At 35.6% G+C, this 17,395-nt stretch overlaps 1 protein-coding gene across 3 annotated transcripts in view; it reads left to right on the top strand.

Annotated features, from left to right (window-relative positions):
* UBR3 (ubiquitin protein ligase E3 component n-recognin 3) overlaps positions 1-17,395 on the top strand; it is a 99,489-nt gene that overhangs the window by 50,928 nt on the left and 31,166 nt on the right. For 2 of the 3 annotated variants that reach the window (XM_059475579.1, XM_059475581.1), the window contains 6 exons: positions 4,658-4,807; positions 5,802-5,935; positions 7,777-7,887; positions 9,392-9,592; positions 10,396-10,532; positions 16,003-16,088. In XM_059475579.1, the coding sequence (XP_059331562.1) occupies positions 4,658-4,807; positions 5,802-5,935; positions 7,777-7,887; positions 9,392-9,592; positions 10,396-10,532; positions 16,003-16,088 (819 nt within the window). Of the gene's footprint in view, positions 1-4,657; positions 4,808-5,801; positions 5,936-7,776; positions 7,888-9,391; positions 9,605-10,395; positions 10,533-16,002; positions 16,089-17,395 lie in introns of all 3 variants that reach the window. The other variant, XM_059475580.1, reaches the window with a different exon arrangement.

Here is a 17,395-nt window from a genome sequence, read left to right as displayed (position 1 = left end):
AATTACTTTGCCTTTCCACTAATTGTTTTCAGTGGCTTCTATGTTGTCATTCCATTTTCTGGTTTTGTTACGAAAATACACTGAAGTAGTACTATAGTCCAGTACTAGCTTTTATGTTCTGACTGGCATTAGAATAGCTCTCAGAAAGTAAGTTCATATACAATTATGTAGTGCATGGGGCTTGTTTAAAAATCTAGATTAATGTTTGCCAGGAATATTTTCTTCAGTTTGTTGTATCTAGGTGGTTTGTTTGGCTGTGAATTCAATCTCTATATGATACAGAAAATGACTAAAAATATTGCAGAAACTATTGTTATTGTAATTTTGAAGCACAAAACACAGTAAGAATTTTGAAACTAATCTTTTTTGAACGATTCAATTCAAAACTACTCTTATGTAATTCATAGGTTTACTCTGAGTCATAGCCTAACAGTGCTGAAATAGCTGTTAGAAAGAACAAAATCCTTTCATACTAAAATCAGTAGGAATTCACTCCCCTCTCAAACAAAGTCTGTTACCTGTTACTCTTCTTATAGATTGAAGCCCAGCAGTAGGTTTGTCTTATTTTGTTCACTTGTAACAGTAATACTGTCAAAAATGCAGGGATGGTGAGGCCTCAGCTCTCTTGTTTTGTGACTGCTTCAGTTGGTGTCATTTGGGCAAATTTATATTATTATCACTGGTAAAATGGGAAAACTGTTGTAATTGGTTTGGGGTATAGCACTTAAAAACTTCTTAATACCTTTCTATTGACATTGTAGAAGATTGGAATTACTCTGTAAAGAGATGTGCCTAGGAAGAAATAGGAATAATGGAGAATAGCCAAAGCTTAAATGTTATTTTATTATAACCCATATACTTCTTAGTTTCTAAAGTGTTTAATAAAGTGCACAGAGGCACTGTTAATCCCCTGAGGTATTCCTCTTTGATTGTTGGGATGCTGCAATGAAACATGGTTTAAAAGGAAGTTACCTAATTACATGTTAATTATTCAATATTAAATGTGTTTCATTTTACTACTAGAATTTATTTATTTGAGTTGATATAGACAAATTCATCTGAGATTCTGAAAATAAAGGTTGGCATTTTCTTTCACATAGTTACTGTAGAAAAAAATCCAATTATGTAGCACTTTCCATTTGTGCCCCCTGTTACTTTCTATTTATATTCTGTGACATCTGCAGAACTGCATTGCCATTCAAGCTTGCCTGGAAGTAATTAGGTGAAATTTAGAAACAGTTATGTTAATGAACTGGGATAGAACAGCATCCACTGTGCTGTCTTTAGCTGTTTGACTGCAGGATAAACAAAAAAGGAAAAAAATAAACCAAGCAAAGTGTTCTAAAAACAGCAGATAGAGCTCTTAATGTGTCTGGGGGACTGTCCAGAGAGTCAAAAGTGTGGTGTTGGTTTCAGCTCCAGATGTCTTCCTGCTCCTGGTTGTAGCTCCTGGTTACAGCTCCTCTGAGCTTCACCAGGATTGCCCCAGGGTGAGACCATGGTTTATCTTGTCATGTGGAACTCTGTGCAAGAGATTTTTAAACCTTCATAACCTTCAGAAGGGACTTGATAAGAACAAAACTAAACCACTCAGTTCTAGCTTAATAGGAGCCTTTAACAAATTACAGTTATATTTGTGAAGATTTGTCTGTCTGAAGTCTATAAAAACAAAATGCGATTTGTTCCAGGCAAGCTGCTGAACTACTTATTGTACTGAAAAATTGTAAATTGGCTAAGTTGTTAATTATAAATGCTAAGATTGATTTCAATAGTTTTTGCGTCTCTGAAGTGGCTGGTGTGATTTTTAAGCTTTTTTAATGCATCCTGATCAGTATGCAGATGATCTTTTCTGTCTTTCTTACAATGTGTGTCTTAGCGGGACGCCATTTTGTCCTTCATGAAACATTCCTTAGTTAGACTTAAAAAGAAGCTCAGAGTCTTAATGCAAGGTGACATATATTTCCTAACACTCAATCTTCTGAACCCAGATAGAAAAATAAATTAGGTACTGATCTCTTGAGAGTGTATATGCTGGGTCAGGGCAAAGAATATTAGCATACTAATGGTTGCTCTGATACCCAGGGGCCTCTTTGACACAATGTGTGCAGCAGGACAAATGTTGACTACAGTCAGTAGAGATTTTGAACTATATGTACTGTGTTTACAAAGCCCTTTTGGTTTGGGGGCTTTGCTAGGTGGAGGAAATAACAGATTGCATCCTTAGCTCTGGAGAGTAGAAATGAAATTAAATTCAGGTAGCAGTGCATTCTGCAGTACATCAATGTGCTGGTTGTTAGCAGATTTGATCAGTAATTTGTTAGGAGGTAGGAAGTGCTAGGTTTTTGTAGCTTTGTATCTCTACTTCTGTTGGTACAAAACTAAACAAAGAGCTAAATTATTAACTTTTAAAAAACTCTTGGGAGCTACAGGATTTGGCTCTTCCCTGGATTTCCGTCACAGTTTAAATTTGTCCATCCTCCTTCAGTGTTTTAAGGTTCATATTTATTCAGATTTGTGAAATAATTCCTAAGGACAAAGAAAAGTTCCAGAACCCACTGAAAGGGGATGAGGTAAACTACAACATAAGACAAATCTCATGACAGAAACTTGGTGAACTGATAGCAGTACCATGTGTCTTGCCTTGTCTTTTTCCTTGGCTCCTTTACACACTGCCATCGTTAGGGCAAGTCTGTGAAACAATTAGGTTAAATCTTTGGAGCTAGTTGAAGTGAGTAATTGAGGTTTATCAGAGTCCATTCAAAGTGAGGGCTTTTGTTTGGTTACAGTTTCTCTGGTATGCCTACTTATTTGAGATTTAAATTTCTTGCCAATATCCCTTTGTTTTCTTTTACTAGCTCAGGTGCAACTTACTTTATTGGGAAGCCTTCCTTGGCGCTAGTAGCTTACCTTCCTTGGAATTTTATTGTTTGCCAGAATAGCCTAGGTACATCCACATCTAAGTAGTTGTGAAAGAAGCATGCACTTAATCATTGAGTTCTAAAATTAAATTAGCTTGATTTTTATGTGCCTGTTCCCCATAGGCAATAAAAGTATAAATTGCATATATTGAACTGATTTTAAACACCTTTTAAATCCTAAGTTCTGGGGGTTTTTTTCCTCAAGTTAAAAAATAGGCAATCTGTGAAGAATTAATGGTATTTTGTAAATTAAATATTGACAGATTCTGATGACTTCCAATGAATTGCTCTAAATCAGGTTGATACATTGTATTCTCTTTCTGCACTTCTGAAAAATATTGAATGGTTGCATATTTTTTGTTGCACTGACAATATTTTAGAAAAGGAGGGAAAAGAAAGCTGGAACTTTAGTCCTTGCCATTTCTTGCATTTGATACATACGTGTACGTGATTGTGCATTACACAATTATGAGGTGATGTTCAATATAAAAAATAGCGTTTAGTGTTTGCTTCCTCCCTTCTCTGCTACCATTTCCTTCTGAGTTTCCTGGATGTTTTGAACATTTGTAATTGATGCATTGTGCTTTTTATTTCACTGTACAGCTGGCTGCCACTAGATGGTGATAGACATGTGTACAATGTTAACAACTGCACGTCAGTGAAGATCAGGGCTCATTTTCATATGACCCTCAAAAACTGACTAGGAAATCAGTACTTACTAGAACAGTGTAATTTTGATTTAGCCCTGTGAGCAAGAGCATTGCATGGAGCTTTTTATAGCAAAGAAATATTCTGCCTGGCACCCAACATGCCTCTCCTTATGGCAGCAGCCTCCTGTGCCAAGCTTGTAGTAGACTTTCAGAAGACAGCAGTTCTCCTAAAAACAATTCTGCATGAGGACTGTTGCTGTACTCAAGGTTTTGGATTCTTTATTCAGTACTTCAGGCTACTTAATCAGAGGGATAAAGGGTATGGTTGAAGTTAGGGAGGAAGTGTTTTCCTTTAGAAAATTTTTTTTCTGGGAAAGACACAAAGAACCCACATATTCTAGGTAAGAGGCTGACTGTATGTGTTTCTGAGCAGCCAGGAGTGGATCATTAGTTCTAAGGTGTTTTTCTTTCAAATCAATAAAGAATTCTTCACTTTGATTGTAACATAACATAAATTGGTTTGCCCTGAAATCAGCACCACCTACTGTCATGTGATCGAAGCTGTGTGAAGTGCAGTGGCTTTGATACTTCAGAGCTGGGCCTTAGCCTTGAACATTTCTGTGCACCTAGGAAGGAGCAATGTGGACCATGAAGAAAACAGTAATTTTTCCTTCTAATGGTTGCTTCAGTCAGCTAATCTGGTTTTACTAGGGAGTCATATTGTTGTCCTTCATCTCTCTATCTTCAAAGTTTTCAGTATATCTAATGAGATAGAAGTTAGATCTCTCTTTTATAGAAGTTTTTAAGAGATCAAGTTTAATATGAAACTCAAATAAAGCATTTAATTCCACAGGGAGTAATTTTGCCTATTGAAAAAAACACGTGCTTCATTTTGTAGGTGTCTTTCTTGGAAGCAGAAAGGTTTGTTTCAAGCAACTGACATTGTTTTAGTTGTAGATAAACTAGAGAAATTATTTTGTAGTTTTTTCATCACTACCTCAGTGCAGATGGGTTGGACATCCTTAGATGGAAATCCTCAATTGGATTTCTTTACTTCTGTTGAATACAAATTTTCTTATTTGTTTTTAGAATCACCAGATGCTGACATTGCCATGGAGGTAGCTACATCCGAACAGCATGTTTCTGAGGCAATATATGACTGTGTTATTTGTGGACAAAGTGGCCCTTCTACTGAAGACAGACCTACGGGGCTAGTTGTACTATTACAGGCATCCTCAGGTATGAATGTGTGGCTTGTAGCAAAAGCAGTGTTTTTGCAGCTTTTAGCATGTGTGCATAAATCCTGTTGTGCCTCATGAAGTCTGGGAGCACTGGGTTTCCTATTTTTTTTTTGTGGATGTGTCGGGAGTTTAGTTCAAGCATGGCTTAAAGAAAAAGGCCATGAAGCCATGCAATTGAGAGAAAAGTAACAGGTAGCTGTGAAGCAGTTCCAAAGCAGTTCCCAGCCTGACTTCTATAAACAATTAGACTCTCTCAGGCATCATTGTATAAACAGTAAGGTTCTCAGGCAGTCTTCCCATAACAAGTGAAACACCCTCTCTGGGAAAAGATGGCACCCTGGGAACAGATATGGAAGTTTTGGGAACCATTCATATCACAGTGAGAACACTGGTTTTATTTTGTGTAAACAATCAACGGTATTGTAAAACAAAAGGAGTGGTTAGAGTTTTCTCTGTTAGCCTATCATAAACCTGGATTTTGGAATATGCATGAAGTCAATTAACACTGTTATTTAAAGTGACTGATCGATCAATAAATCGGAGTTCGATGCATTATAGGATGGTCGTTCTCCCCCTCACTTCAACATGGATGGTCCTCTATGAGACACATAAGGAACTTTTTAAAAGTTTGGGGAAAGAACAAATTGTTTAATTCCTTCCTACTTTCTATTAGCTTTTGCAAATGCAGAAGTACATTACAGACCTGCAGGAAAATCGGTCCTGGAAGGAAAAGGAAATTAAACAGCAATCAGTGTATCTGCATGTAGATACAAATGTTAGTGGATATAGGTGTTTGTGTGTATGTATATATATATATGTATATATATATTATGTACAAGTGCAAAAGAACAACTTTCAGTCTTTAGATTGTTTAGTAAGTTTTTACTTTTTAACATCAACAAGGCACATTATAGCTGCACACCAAATTGGCCTGATTGTTTTGTGAGTTGTTCAGGCTGTTGTTACCCTGTGTGTTCCCTCTCCTGTGGCAGTGCTGGGGCAGTGCCGCAATAGCACGGAGCCAAGGAGGCTCCCCACGACTGAAGAGGAGCAGATCTATCCCTGGGACACCTGTGCCGCGCTGCACGACGTCAGGCTGACAACGCTGCAGCGCTACTTCAAAGATGTAAGCATTGCATGGCACCTAGGCTGGCACTTAACCACAACTGTATGTAAAATAGAATTGAAATTGCAACTTAGAGCTCTCCTAGTTTCATTTAGCAAATGCTTTTTCATGTTGCAGTCATTCTGAAGTGTTTACGTTTGATAGGCTCCTTATTTTTAAATAGTTTCTGGCTTTCTCCCATTATATTTTTGTCAGTAGGCATCTAGTATATCTACAGCTACACAGTCATTAAACAGCCACACAGATACTCTCTAGAAGAAGGTATTTCACACTCCAGTGTGACCACATAATTGAAATGTGGGTTCACTGTCCAAGCAAACACCAGTTCTCTTGTAGCCATTCAGAAAACCCAGTCAAGGAATTGCTCTTAATCAGGTAAAAGTATTTTGGAAATGCAGAGTAAGTGGAAAGAGTTGTTTTAATCTGTAACAGGTTTCTGAGCACTACAGAGAAGGGGAGTATGAGTAGATGGGAAGGAGAAACCAGTAGAATGCATCCTCTTCTACTGAATCCTCAACTCTGCACAACATCTGAAGTTCAGTTTTGCATTAATTGATAGTAGATGTCTGCTTTGTAGTTCTGTTAGCTGTTTCAAACAGTTTTACACCACTTCACAAAGCCAAGTTACAGCTTTTCACATTTAATTGTGAGAACCAATTCTTGTTGCTTAGCAGGACATGCTCAATTGTAGACCTTAGTGACTTCCCTTGCTAGTGCCTAAAAGAGCTATGTAAGATAATACACAACTGCTCTGAGAAATCATTTTCAGGGAGAATAATATGGAACCTGTGATCCTAAATTAGCTGCTGTAGACTAGTCCTAGGTGAGATGCCAGCTTTTCAGTGTATCTAACTAAATAATTGGCCTTCAGAAGCTTAAAGATTGTCTTTAAAGTGGAAAAAATGGCAATTTTTATTCTAACACAGTTGCTAGCTTTTTCATAATGACATCCACAGATAATTAAAATTTGCGAACTGCAGCCAAGCTCGCTTATGTAGATTAATGTAGAGTAAAATTCATAATTGTTTTGATACAGTCCTAAAAATTTGTCCATTTCTTCAGAAAGCATCTTATTCTAAGGAAAATATCATGCATTTCCTTGCTAGAAAGTGAAATTTTGGAAGACTTAAGCAAAAAGTTTGATATTCTGCGAGAGAATTTTTTGTAAATTTGCCAGATGTGATTGTTTCTTCAGATCATTATTTTCTGGAAACAAATAGCAGTGGAGTGACTTTTTTGGACCTGTGGGCTGTAAGTGCAGTCTTCCAATAAGGCCAATGTTTTTAAAACAAACCTACTATACAGCCGAGCTCCCTAAACAAGTATTTGTTCTCTTTTCCAATTATGATGAGTTATATATGATGCTGTTCAACAACTCATTAAAACCCCTACGTGTTTACAATTAATTTTAATAAGAGATTGTGGTTTAATTATATAATTATGGTATTGTTATTTTGGTTATCTACAAAACTGAATTAAATGTGTTGGAACAGTATATTGCCCTTGTAAATGGGACCACTTCTGCTATTGGAACAGCTGTTGGAGTTAGACCCACCTTCATGCATTAATACAAGAGATTGCTTAAAGCAGTTATCTTAACTGACAAGAACTGCAGAAGTTTAACTATTGGAAAGAATAGCATAAGAGCTGCCATGTCAGTCAGCATAACTAAACACTTTTTATAAATTCTTTTTTTCTTTATTTCCCCAGGATATCTTTAATTAGGTAGCATGCAAACAGAAATCTTTCCATCTTGTAAATCTTGATGTTTTAATAAATACTTTTATAGCTTTATATATTGTAGTTGTTGTTTTTTTCTTCCTGTTGTTGCTTTGCTTTAGAGTTCCTGCCTACAAGCAGTGTCAATAGGCTGGGAAGGAGGTGTTTATGTACAAACCTGTGGTCACACTTTACACATAGATTGTCACAAATCTTACATGGAATCCTTACGGGTAAGTAAAACTGAGGCTCATAGTTGATTATTTGGATCTGAACTGCTTTTACTGAAATCAGTTGGATTTATGCTGTTTAAATCAATTCAATCCCACGTTTTGTATGTCTGTACAGATTAGTTTCATTATGTTTTGAGAACTTAATCTCTTATGGCATCTTGACATTATCAACAAAAGTACTTTGTTTTCTGTTATTCTGATATATCAGAAGAAATCTCGTGCAGAATTAACCAGCACAAAATATAAAGACTAAGTGATGACTTCTTGTTTCATATGAACCTGCATTTTTGTTCAAGATTACTTTACAGGATATTTCTTCAGGTTTTGGGTTTGGTGCGTCTTTTGGTGAGGTTTTGTTTGTTTGGAGGGAGATGGTTGGTGGAGGAGGGTGTTTGTGGTTTTTGTTAGTTTGTTTTTCCAGTTTAGGATTTTTTTGTAATTTTTGTTGATTTCATTTTGAGAAAGGCTGTGAGCAATTTCTTGTATTTTTAGTATCAGCATTGCTCCTACTGTGTGAAACTTAACCTCTAAAGAAACTAGAAGGTGTGCCAACTTGAATCCCATGATGAATTCTTTTCCATATTAATTTCAATTTGCTTGCAGCAGTAATTGTATCATCAAGATAAATATAAAATAACACAAAAATCACATAAAGAATACAGCAGCAAAATCTGGACTTTCATGGTAGAGTCTCACTTTACAGAATTTTGGAAAAGCGATTTTTTGCACCATGTAAATTCTGAAGTCATTTTTTGGTGGATTCTCTATTAAACTTGAAACAAACTGTTACTCCATGTAATTGTATTCTTGAAGATTCTAGATTATTTAAGTGAACTTCTGATCCTAGCATGTTTTACTAATACATAGATGAGTGCATAATAATTTTGACTATTTACTACCATTTTTAGGACTGAAATAATTTATATAGACCTGTGTTCATCTGGATAAAACATTTATTTTTACATAATACAGTTAGATACCAACATGGGAAACCACGGAGGCAATTCATGAAGCTGAAGCAAGATTTCTTGCCAGTTTTCAGGAGCACTGAGGATATGTCCTCAGTTTCCAAATGTGTACTTCTGTGCCCATTCTTTCATCCTTCATGTGTTAGAAGAAATAATCAGGGTTCTTTTCATGCTGCCTGCCAATGGCTACCTGATTAGGCTTTTTTCAGCCTGTACTTGGAGTCTTCATGGGAATTGTCAGAAAGAGACAACACACTTGAAATCTTGGAAATACTCCATTGAAGACTTTCTACTTTGTTATGGGGATATTGTTGACAATGGAGAGTGCTTAAAAATCAGGAAAATTGAGTTGGAGAATTGTAATACAGTCTCTAGTAGCTAAGACCTTTGTCAGTAAAATGGGTAACTATTCTAATTATTCTTTCTTTACAATTTTAGGTCTTAGACTTAGTTTTTTTCAGTATACACCTGAAATACCAAGCTAAAACCAATAATCATTCACAAATTTCAGCTCCATCTCTTTTATTTCCTTTTAGAATGACCAAGTCCTCCAGGGTTTTTCAGTGGACAAAGGAGAATTTACCTGTCCCCTGTGTAGGCAGTTTGCCAACAGCGTTCTTCCTTGTTATCCTGGAAACAACATGGAAAGAAGCGTTTGGCAAAGTCACAGTAACAAGTGTTTGCAAGATCTTGTGCAAGAGGTGGAAGAGCTTCAAGAACAGCTGGGAACTTTCCCAGTAAGCATCAGTGTAAGGCAGAAAGATCCTTGTTAATTTGCCTCTACCTTTCGGTTTTTATATTATATTGCATTTGTGATCACTTAGAATCCTGGCAACCTCGGAAAGTTCATTTTCTTCTGATATTGAAGGCAACATACTATTGTTTTCTTATCAAGAAACTCAGAGCATTTGCTGCATTACCTACTGAAAATAAACAGTTGAAAGCTGTGACAAATATAATTTAATATATGGATTAATATAATTTTTTATTTGGTACATTTTCAGTTTTCTCCATAGTAATTTACATAGAACAAAGTCATGTAATATAAAATATATTTGTAATTTTCATGCAATGAAAAAACAGCAATAGTCTCATAACTGGAAGCTATTTAAACTATGGCTCTTAAGAACTTTGTAAGGTATGGATTATTCATTTTGCAGAAAGAACAATTTGCAGATGCTCATGTTTTACAAAGCTTCGTGAGGTCCTCTGAATGACAGAATAAATTATATTAAATTTTGTTACCTTCAAGTCTCAATGGAGATGCTCTGTGTTTTTGTGTACCTGTACAGTGCAAATATACTTTAAAATAGCACAAGCACTGAGATTCTTAAACTTAGGAGATGGAAAAACTAGTTATGTTTTCATATTCAGAGCAAATCAAAATAACTATCCAAAATATGCTGACACTTCTGTGAATGCACACTTTTTCATAACCTGCAAATGTGTTTTACAAATATGAAAGTGCTACGCTTTATAATCAGCTACTGCATTTCTTCAGGTAAAATTAACTAATCTTCTTTTGTGTCTTTGTTCATAGTCTGAAACCAATCTCAGTAAAGAAATGGAATCTGTAATGAAAGATATAAAAAGTACCACACAGAAGAAGTATACAGATTATAGTAAGACTCCTGGATCACCTGACAATGATTTCCTGTTTATGTATTCTGTAGCCAGGTGGGTATGTTTTCTTTTTATATTTTTTCTTTTGTATTTCTCACTAATTATATTAGTCACTAGATAGCTTTCTTCTTTAAAAAAAGGCATTTAAAAATATTTCATCCTCTCCAAAAAGGACTTTTTGCATACTCAGTACATCAAGGTTACATTTTCTGAATTTCATATTCAGGCATTACGCAAGATGAATCTCCTGGTTCATTTTTACTATGTGTAGCAGTGGCACAAAACCCAGAGAACTTTGTCCTATGCTTATTTAGTTTTCTTCTTAATTCAAGGTTTTGCTTTCCATAAATCAAAATTTTATGTTGCATTTCTTGTTTGGCTTTCATTTCCTAAATTGTCAAATTGACTTTATCTGTCTTCTACAGAATGAGATTTTTTTTCTGTATCACTGCCATATTGCTTGTTTTTTAAATCACAAGGTGTTTTTTATCTCTCTGTCACACATTAGTTTTGTTTACTTAAAAGATGATCACAGAAGGAACTTTTTTATTACATCAGTAACAAGGAATTTCTCTTCATATAGTCTTTAGACTTATTAAAAACTGTCAAAACCAGCAGTGCTTTTTTGGTGATGTTTGATTGTAGTTTTAGAGCTGTCAGTGTCACGTACACTCTCCAAGAAAATCAGCCCCTCCTTCTATACCATTCATGTTAAGGTAGTCTGAATGGTTAATCTATTCAGAGGTACTGTAATACCAGGTTTTCCCATAAGAACTTGATATACTTACTAAGCAAATAATTTTCTAAACTCTGGCTTAGTGAGGCCTGCAGGGAAGGTGCTGACTGCAGAGAAACTGCAAGCATAGAAGTGATGCCATTTAGTAGCGTTTTTCTATTGCAGTTTCATAAACTCTCATCGCTGAGTGTCTGTAGTACATAAGCAGTGGAAATATTCAAGGCTTGGCTCAGCAGGACTCTGTAAGGTTCTGCTTTTCACAGGAGGTTAGGCCATCTAATCTCTAGAATTCTCCTCCAACACAGATCATTATATTCTTCTGTTGAAATAAATACTATCTGCATTCTTTCAGAGTATTTTAACTGATACAGAAGAGCTATGAAATTCTATACACAGCAAGTTAAAAGATTATTCTATATTTTTAAGTGGTATATGCTAGACAAGGATAATGTTGGGATTTTAGCAATTACATGTTTGATCAATACAATTAAGTACGCTTCCAAAAACACAAAGGACTCAAAACTAATATTTCGCATATCAAAGTATGATTACTTATAACCATAACTTGACAGCCATTTAAGATACAAAAATAGTGTTAAAATGCATTTCTGGGTGCAATGTCATACAACTTTTAAAATGCTAGCTAAACATATTTTAAATGTATCTGTGTGTTGCTTTTATATTTACACACAGAGCTCAGAATTTGTCTTCATTAAAAGAGTTAAAAATACCTCAAACCAGAGCCGCATTTTTTGGCTGCTTGCACTGCTGGAGAGAGAAATCTTGGTTGACCACTAAGATTAGGATATGTCACTTGTACTCCTTGTGACCTCTTCCTGTTAGGGTCAGACTTGTGTCACCAATTTTCCATTTAGACAGTTTGAGGAATTTCAGGTGTTGGATCCAGCCTTCTGTGTTGTTACTATAACTCATAAGATCACTTATGAGGGAACCTGGCAGATCAGCTTCAGGGTGGTTAACTTGTCTTGCTTTTGAGTGCAGCAATCCAGATTTACATACTTCTACTGCTTGATAATTGCATAAGAACTACAGGGTTAAAAAAATTAAACTTTTAAAAAGATATTTTAATAAGGCTTTACAGTTTGTATTTATGGAAATAAATCTGTACATCATCTTCCAAACTGGAAGAGTTTGCTTTGTATGATTTTATTATGTATTTTATTTTAAGTAATCAAACAATGGACTATCCACAATTAAAATTACATACTGAAGTAATTTTACTTTCTGTAAATGATTCCTGTCATTCTACCTGTTTCTTCCTTATTTCCATCCAGAGTTTTTCTTGAGGTAATGATACCCTTGTGTTCCTTACCAACTGGTAACCTTTGAGCATTTCTAGCTCCAGGTGTTTTGAAGCATTTAACTGTGTTTGGTCAGACCATCTACAGCTGTTTCACAGCTTTTCCTGATATTTAAACTTTGCTTAGATGAGTATTTGAATACAATGCAATTTGAATACAATTAGATTTTTATTAACTCCATATATTTTCATGTGAATTAAACACTCTTAATTTTCTTATAAGTCATGTTCCATTTTCAATCAGAAAATGACATCATCTCCTGTCCTAAAAGATGCTGGTTTACAGCTGAATGCCAGCTTTGCAGTGGATTACTGCATGCTGGAATGGGAATGTGAAACAATATGTAGCCAGTTGCTGCAGGTTATTCTTTCTCCTTCAGGAAAAAAGGAACTTACTTTTCTTCATTTTTGCTTACTCAGGTATATGTCACCGGTAGCAGAGTATAAAAATTACAAAAGAACTCTTTACCACCTTGTGGGAGGGCTAGCTGCTGCCTGCTTTCCTAGCAAAAGAGGCATTCTGGGTCTGGTATCCTGATTTGCATACACAGCTGGAACAGCAGCTCCTTGGCTACCTCCTGCTTTTCCAAGAGTCATATCTTGTTACATTTGGACCCTTTTCATGCATTTCTCCTTGTCTGTGCTGACATTTATGAGATGAGTGTAGGTGCCATTCCCAAATCACGTGTGCCTAGCTTTAATTTTAATAGTTCCACATTCAAAGCATTGAAGACTGTGATTTGTGGTGATGTCTTGGAGGATTGTTTTTGTATTGCACAGCAGTAGGTTTCATGCTTTTGTTGGCTGTGCAAACAAACCTTTTGGCTTTTTTGTCAGCTATGTATAGACAAATGTAAGAGCCATGTGTTCTTTCCTTCTGAGTCTGTGACTCAGTATCTGGGGTTTTTCCTTGTATGTGTTGTGTTTGTAAATTGAAGTGAGAAAAATGATAGTCCCAATAGGAAGAGCAAGTCCATCCAAATATATTCCCTTCCTGGAAAGGACATTGCATTTTTACTTCCCCCTATTATGTCCTGTATGAATTCCCAGAAATATGAAATCACCCTTCCCACCCCCAGTACGTTCCTTTGACAAAAGCTCCCAGGAAGGGCTGAAGTAGGTCTGTTTTTAATCAGGAGTCAGGACAGCTGAGAGAAATCCATTTTCTCAGGGTTTTTTTCTGTGAGTGAGGAGGATAAAGGCAGTGTCCTACACAATGTTTTGCTGCAATGAATGACACTGAGATTTCTAGATAGGAAAAGAAGACACTTATATAGATTTTCTTTCTCATTCTCTATCCTTTATGTTGAGGATTCTGAGATAGCAAAGGATTCTTTCAGAGACCACTCTGTGTTCCACACTTCTATCAGATGCCCCCAGTTTTTCTTCATTACTTTTCTTCAGTAAAGGGCAGAGGATACACAAATCTTCAAGGCAGAAGGGAGTTCAAATTAGGGAGGAGATATACTGGTCTCCTTCAAAAATGTTTGAGGTCTGTACCTGATGTAGGATATTTTCTGAAGGATAAGTGTTCATTTTCACAGAAGATGCTTTTTCTACTCTGCATTTTTATGCCAAGTTACAGATATGTTTTCAAAGAGACATATTGAAGGAAAAGGTTAATACTTACATTTCCAAAAAAGCTGAGCTATAGGGTGCTGCCTTTGAGGGCTGAGGACAATGAAGAAGTGTGGGAGGTGAGAGTTGGTATCGTGTATGTGAACAGAGTATGTGATTACAGAAATAACTTTCCTTACACTCCTTACACTAAAAAGTACTATATGACACCTCATATGTAACAGCAAGAGGTATTTTTCAGAATTGTCCCTGAGGTTTTTTTTGTGAAATGACACATATGCTTTGGTGAAAGGGAAATTTTAAATTGGAGATCTAGAAAATTATTCTTAAACATTCAGGTAGTCTTTTGATTTAAATCTTAATTATCTTCATTTTAATGGAAGACTGTCATTGGTTTTGTTCTACAAATTAGTTATCAGAATGTTCGTAGAAATAAAACATCCTGATTTCCTTCCTATTCCCATGATGAACCAGCACATGCTGATCTACAGCTGCTATTTTGTCCACTAATATGAAATCCCTGTCCCTGCTTGCTTGCTGGTAGATTTTCAGAAGTTCAGTGAGCACTGCAAATCGCCTGAAGAGTGGAAAATTCCCCTGTCACACAGATGCCCTTATCAGCAGCAACCAGATGGAGCTCTGAGCAGGCACATTATCAATGTTAAATTGCCTTTTCTGAGTAGAGAGGATTAAAGCATTCCTTCAGAAATGGATGGCATAAGCTGCAAACTTAGGGATAGGAATATTCAGAAATGTTGCTATTTTAGAAACATAGGAAAGTATCTTAACAAACACTGCATATCAAAATTATTCTTTCAAGTTGATGAAGCTGAAATTCTTGAAAATAATTTGTTTTGAATAAAAATCCTCTAGTTTCTTCTTAAATGGTGGGGGAGGGGTGTTCTTAGCTAGGATATGTTATGTGCCTAAAATTCTAGAATAGATTTTAATATGGATTCAGTCACATTATATCAAACTTAAAATTGTTTCATTTCTCATTAAAGGACAAAATATGTTTAGAAAGAGATTTGCAGTTTGGATTGAATTAGCAAAACAACACTTCAGAATAAGAGAATAATATTTCTTTATTCTAATTCTTAAAATGTATGTTGACTTACTAAAACAGGCTCTCAAGAGACTATAACATAAATTGTTAGCTCCAAATCTTGAGAGTAAAAGATGCAGCACTGAAATATCCAATTCCAAAATTAAACAAAATTATCAAATTTGGCCTAAACAATTGGTGCCTAAGTATCAGATTACAGTAATACTGAGAAACAAAGCATCAGTGAGGCATGCAGAGATTCAGTGACACAGCTACTGAATCATACTGGTTCATACTAATGAGCTGCAGTGAATAGCATTTCATTCAGAATTAACCTCCAAGGCTTTTATTAACTAACTTATCTATAAAGGGCAGTGCTTTAATTATAATTTAGACTGTATTCATATTTAGTTGATGCCATATCCATTGTACTCTCTGATTGTCTGAAGTGAAACAAAAGCTTTGCCAATGGAGAGAATGCTTTTTAGATATATATGAGTGACTGAAAGTTAGCCAATCTGTATATTGTCTTTCCAGATTTGCACATAAATTCCCTTATTATGCTGTGTGTGCATACAGAAGAAAGACACAGAATTAACACATTTTAATTTTTCTCTCACAACTCAATATAGTACTGTGTTGATATAGTACTTAAAACCATATATGACAATATGTTAATAAAGTGTGTTTTGTTCTGAGCTGTATTTTGGCAGTATTTCACACTGAAGATTAGTTCACAGTATTATTTTATTTAGTGTATGCTGGGAGTTTGTCATGATTCATTTGTGTCTGTAGAAGCTTGAATAATGTTGTTCCATTCAATACTGTTATGTTTTTCTTACAGAACAAACTTGGAACTTGAGCTGGTCCACCGAGGAGGAAATTTGTGTTCAGGAGGTGCAAGCACAGCTGGGAAAAGATCATGTTTAAGTAAGTTCCATGTTATTAAATGCAGTATAAATTATTAGAATATTGACTAAAGATTTCTGGTTTTTTCTGGTATTTTCTAAATTACATCAACTTTTTCCTTCTAAAACCAATTTTTTTCTGCCATAAGGAGTCTTTGATTTTTTGTTTCTGTTAGAGAAATCTGAAAAATAATTTGCACAAATTCTTCATTAGAGCTGTTCATGTCTTGTGAGTACAATTATCTAGAAATCTATTGTCATACTATGCATGTAATATTTTTTAACAAGCTTGCAATTTTGTGAGTAACACTAGTAGTATATTAAGGGTGAAGCAGGAAAGCTTTGTTTCACCCTGGTTGTTGCTAGCAATAGGAAAGAAGTTTGTTTTCTGAATGCTAATATAGCTCATGACTTGGTGTCATACTTAGAAATATGCAGCTACAACATCTCATGTCTTTAATTTGTCTAGTTCTTCCACAAAGTATTTCAAATTTTCTTTCATAGAAACTTTCAAATTTTGTTGGTCTAAAATCTTTAGTTATTGTCAAATAAAGCAATTTCTTGCTGCCAGAAGTGTTTTTTTTCTTAAAAGAAAATATTTTAATCTTTTATTGGAATATTAACAGTTACAAGTGGACATTTTCTTTTGTCAGGAAAAACTGGAAAGCCTGCCAGAATACTGCTACTAATGCTTATTTAAGTCAAACTTATGTAGCAATAGCAGCAGATTTCATAGTTAAAAAGAAAGCTTAGGCCCATCCCTGTCTTTTGGTACACAATTTCCGGGGGATGCTTTCCTCATCCTTTGAGGTGACAAGCCACCCAAGAAATCTCACCAGGTTGTCACTATGCTGTCCACATTCCTTCTAGGACAAAAGTCTTCTGTTACTGCCCAACTAATTCCATTTGTATGTTGTTAATTTAAAAAGTAAATTAAATTAACAATGTACTGCACATTGTCCTTCCCCACCATCATTATCCCCTTTTCTCAGCCAACCAAAGTACCTGAAAAGTGCACGTGTTAAAAGAACGTCTCTAGATCACTGTGTGCAAATTTACTCAGCCAGGGTTCTGCAGATACCACTCTGTAGTAGTCTTGAAACAACTGTGAAGTTTGGTGATTAGATGTTGTGGGGAATGGAATATTTTGTCCCAGGTGACCTGTTACAGCAGCAAACATCAGGGAAGATGGTGGGAACAAAGAGGTCAAGAGCTGTTTAAGTAGATTGCACCATGAGGGCAGCTACTCTTGGGAAGTAAAATTAAGAATGATTAATGTAGCTCTTAGTATTGCTGACCAAGTGTTTGTGAGAAGAATGGTGAAGAAAA

Source organism: Ammospiza nelsoni, chromosome 7, assembly GCF_027579445.1.
Source record: "Ammospiza nelsoni isolate bAmmNel1 chromosome 7, bAmmNel1.pri, whole genome shotgun sequence".
In the NCBI taxonomy this organism is placed as follows: Eukaryota; Metazoa; Chordata; class Aves; order Passeriformes; family Passerellidae; genus Ammospiza; species Ammospiza nelsoni.
The sequence above is the reverse complement of the archived record's forward strand: the minus strand, read 5'-3'. Positions and strand labels throughout refer to the sequence as shown.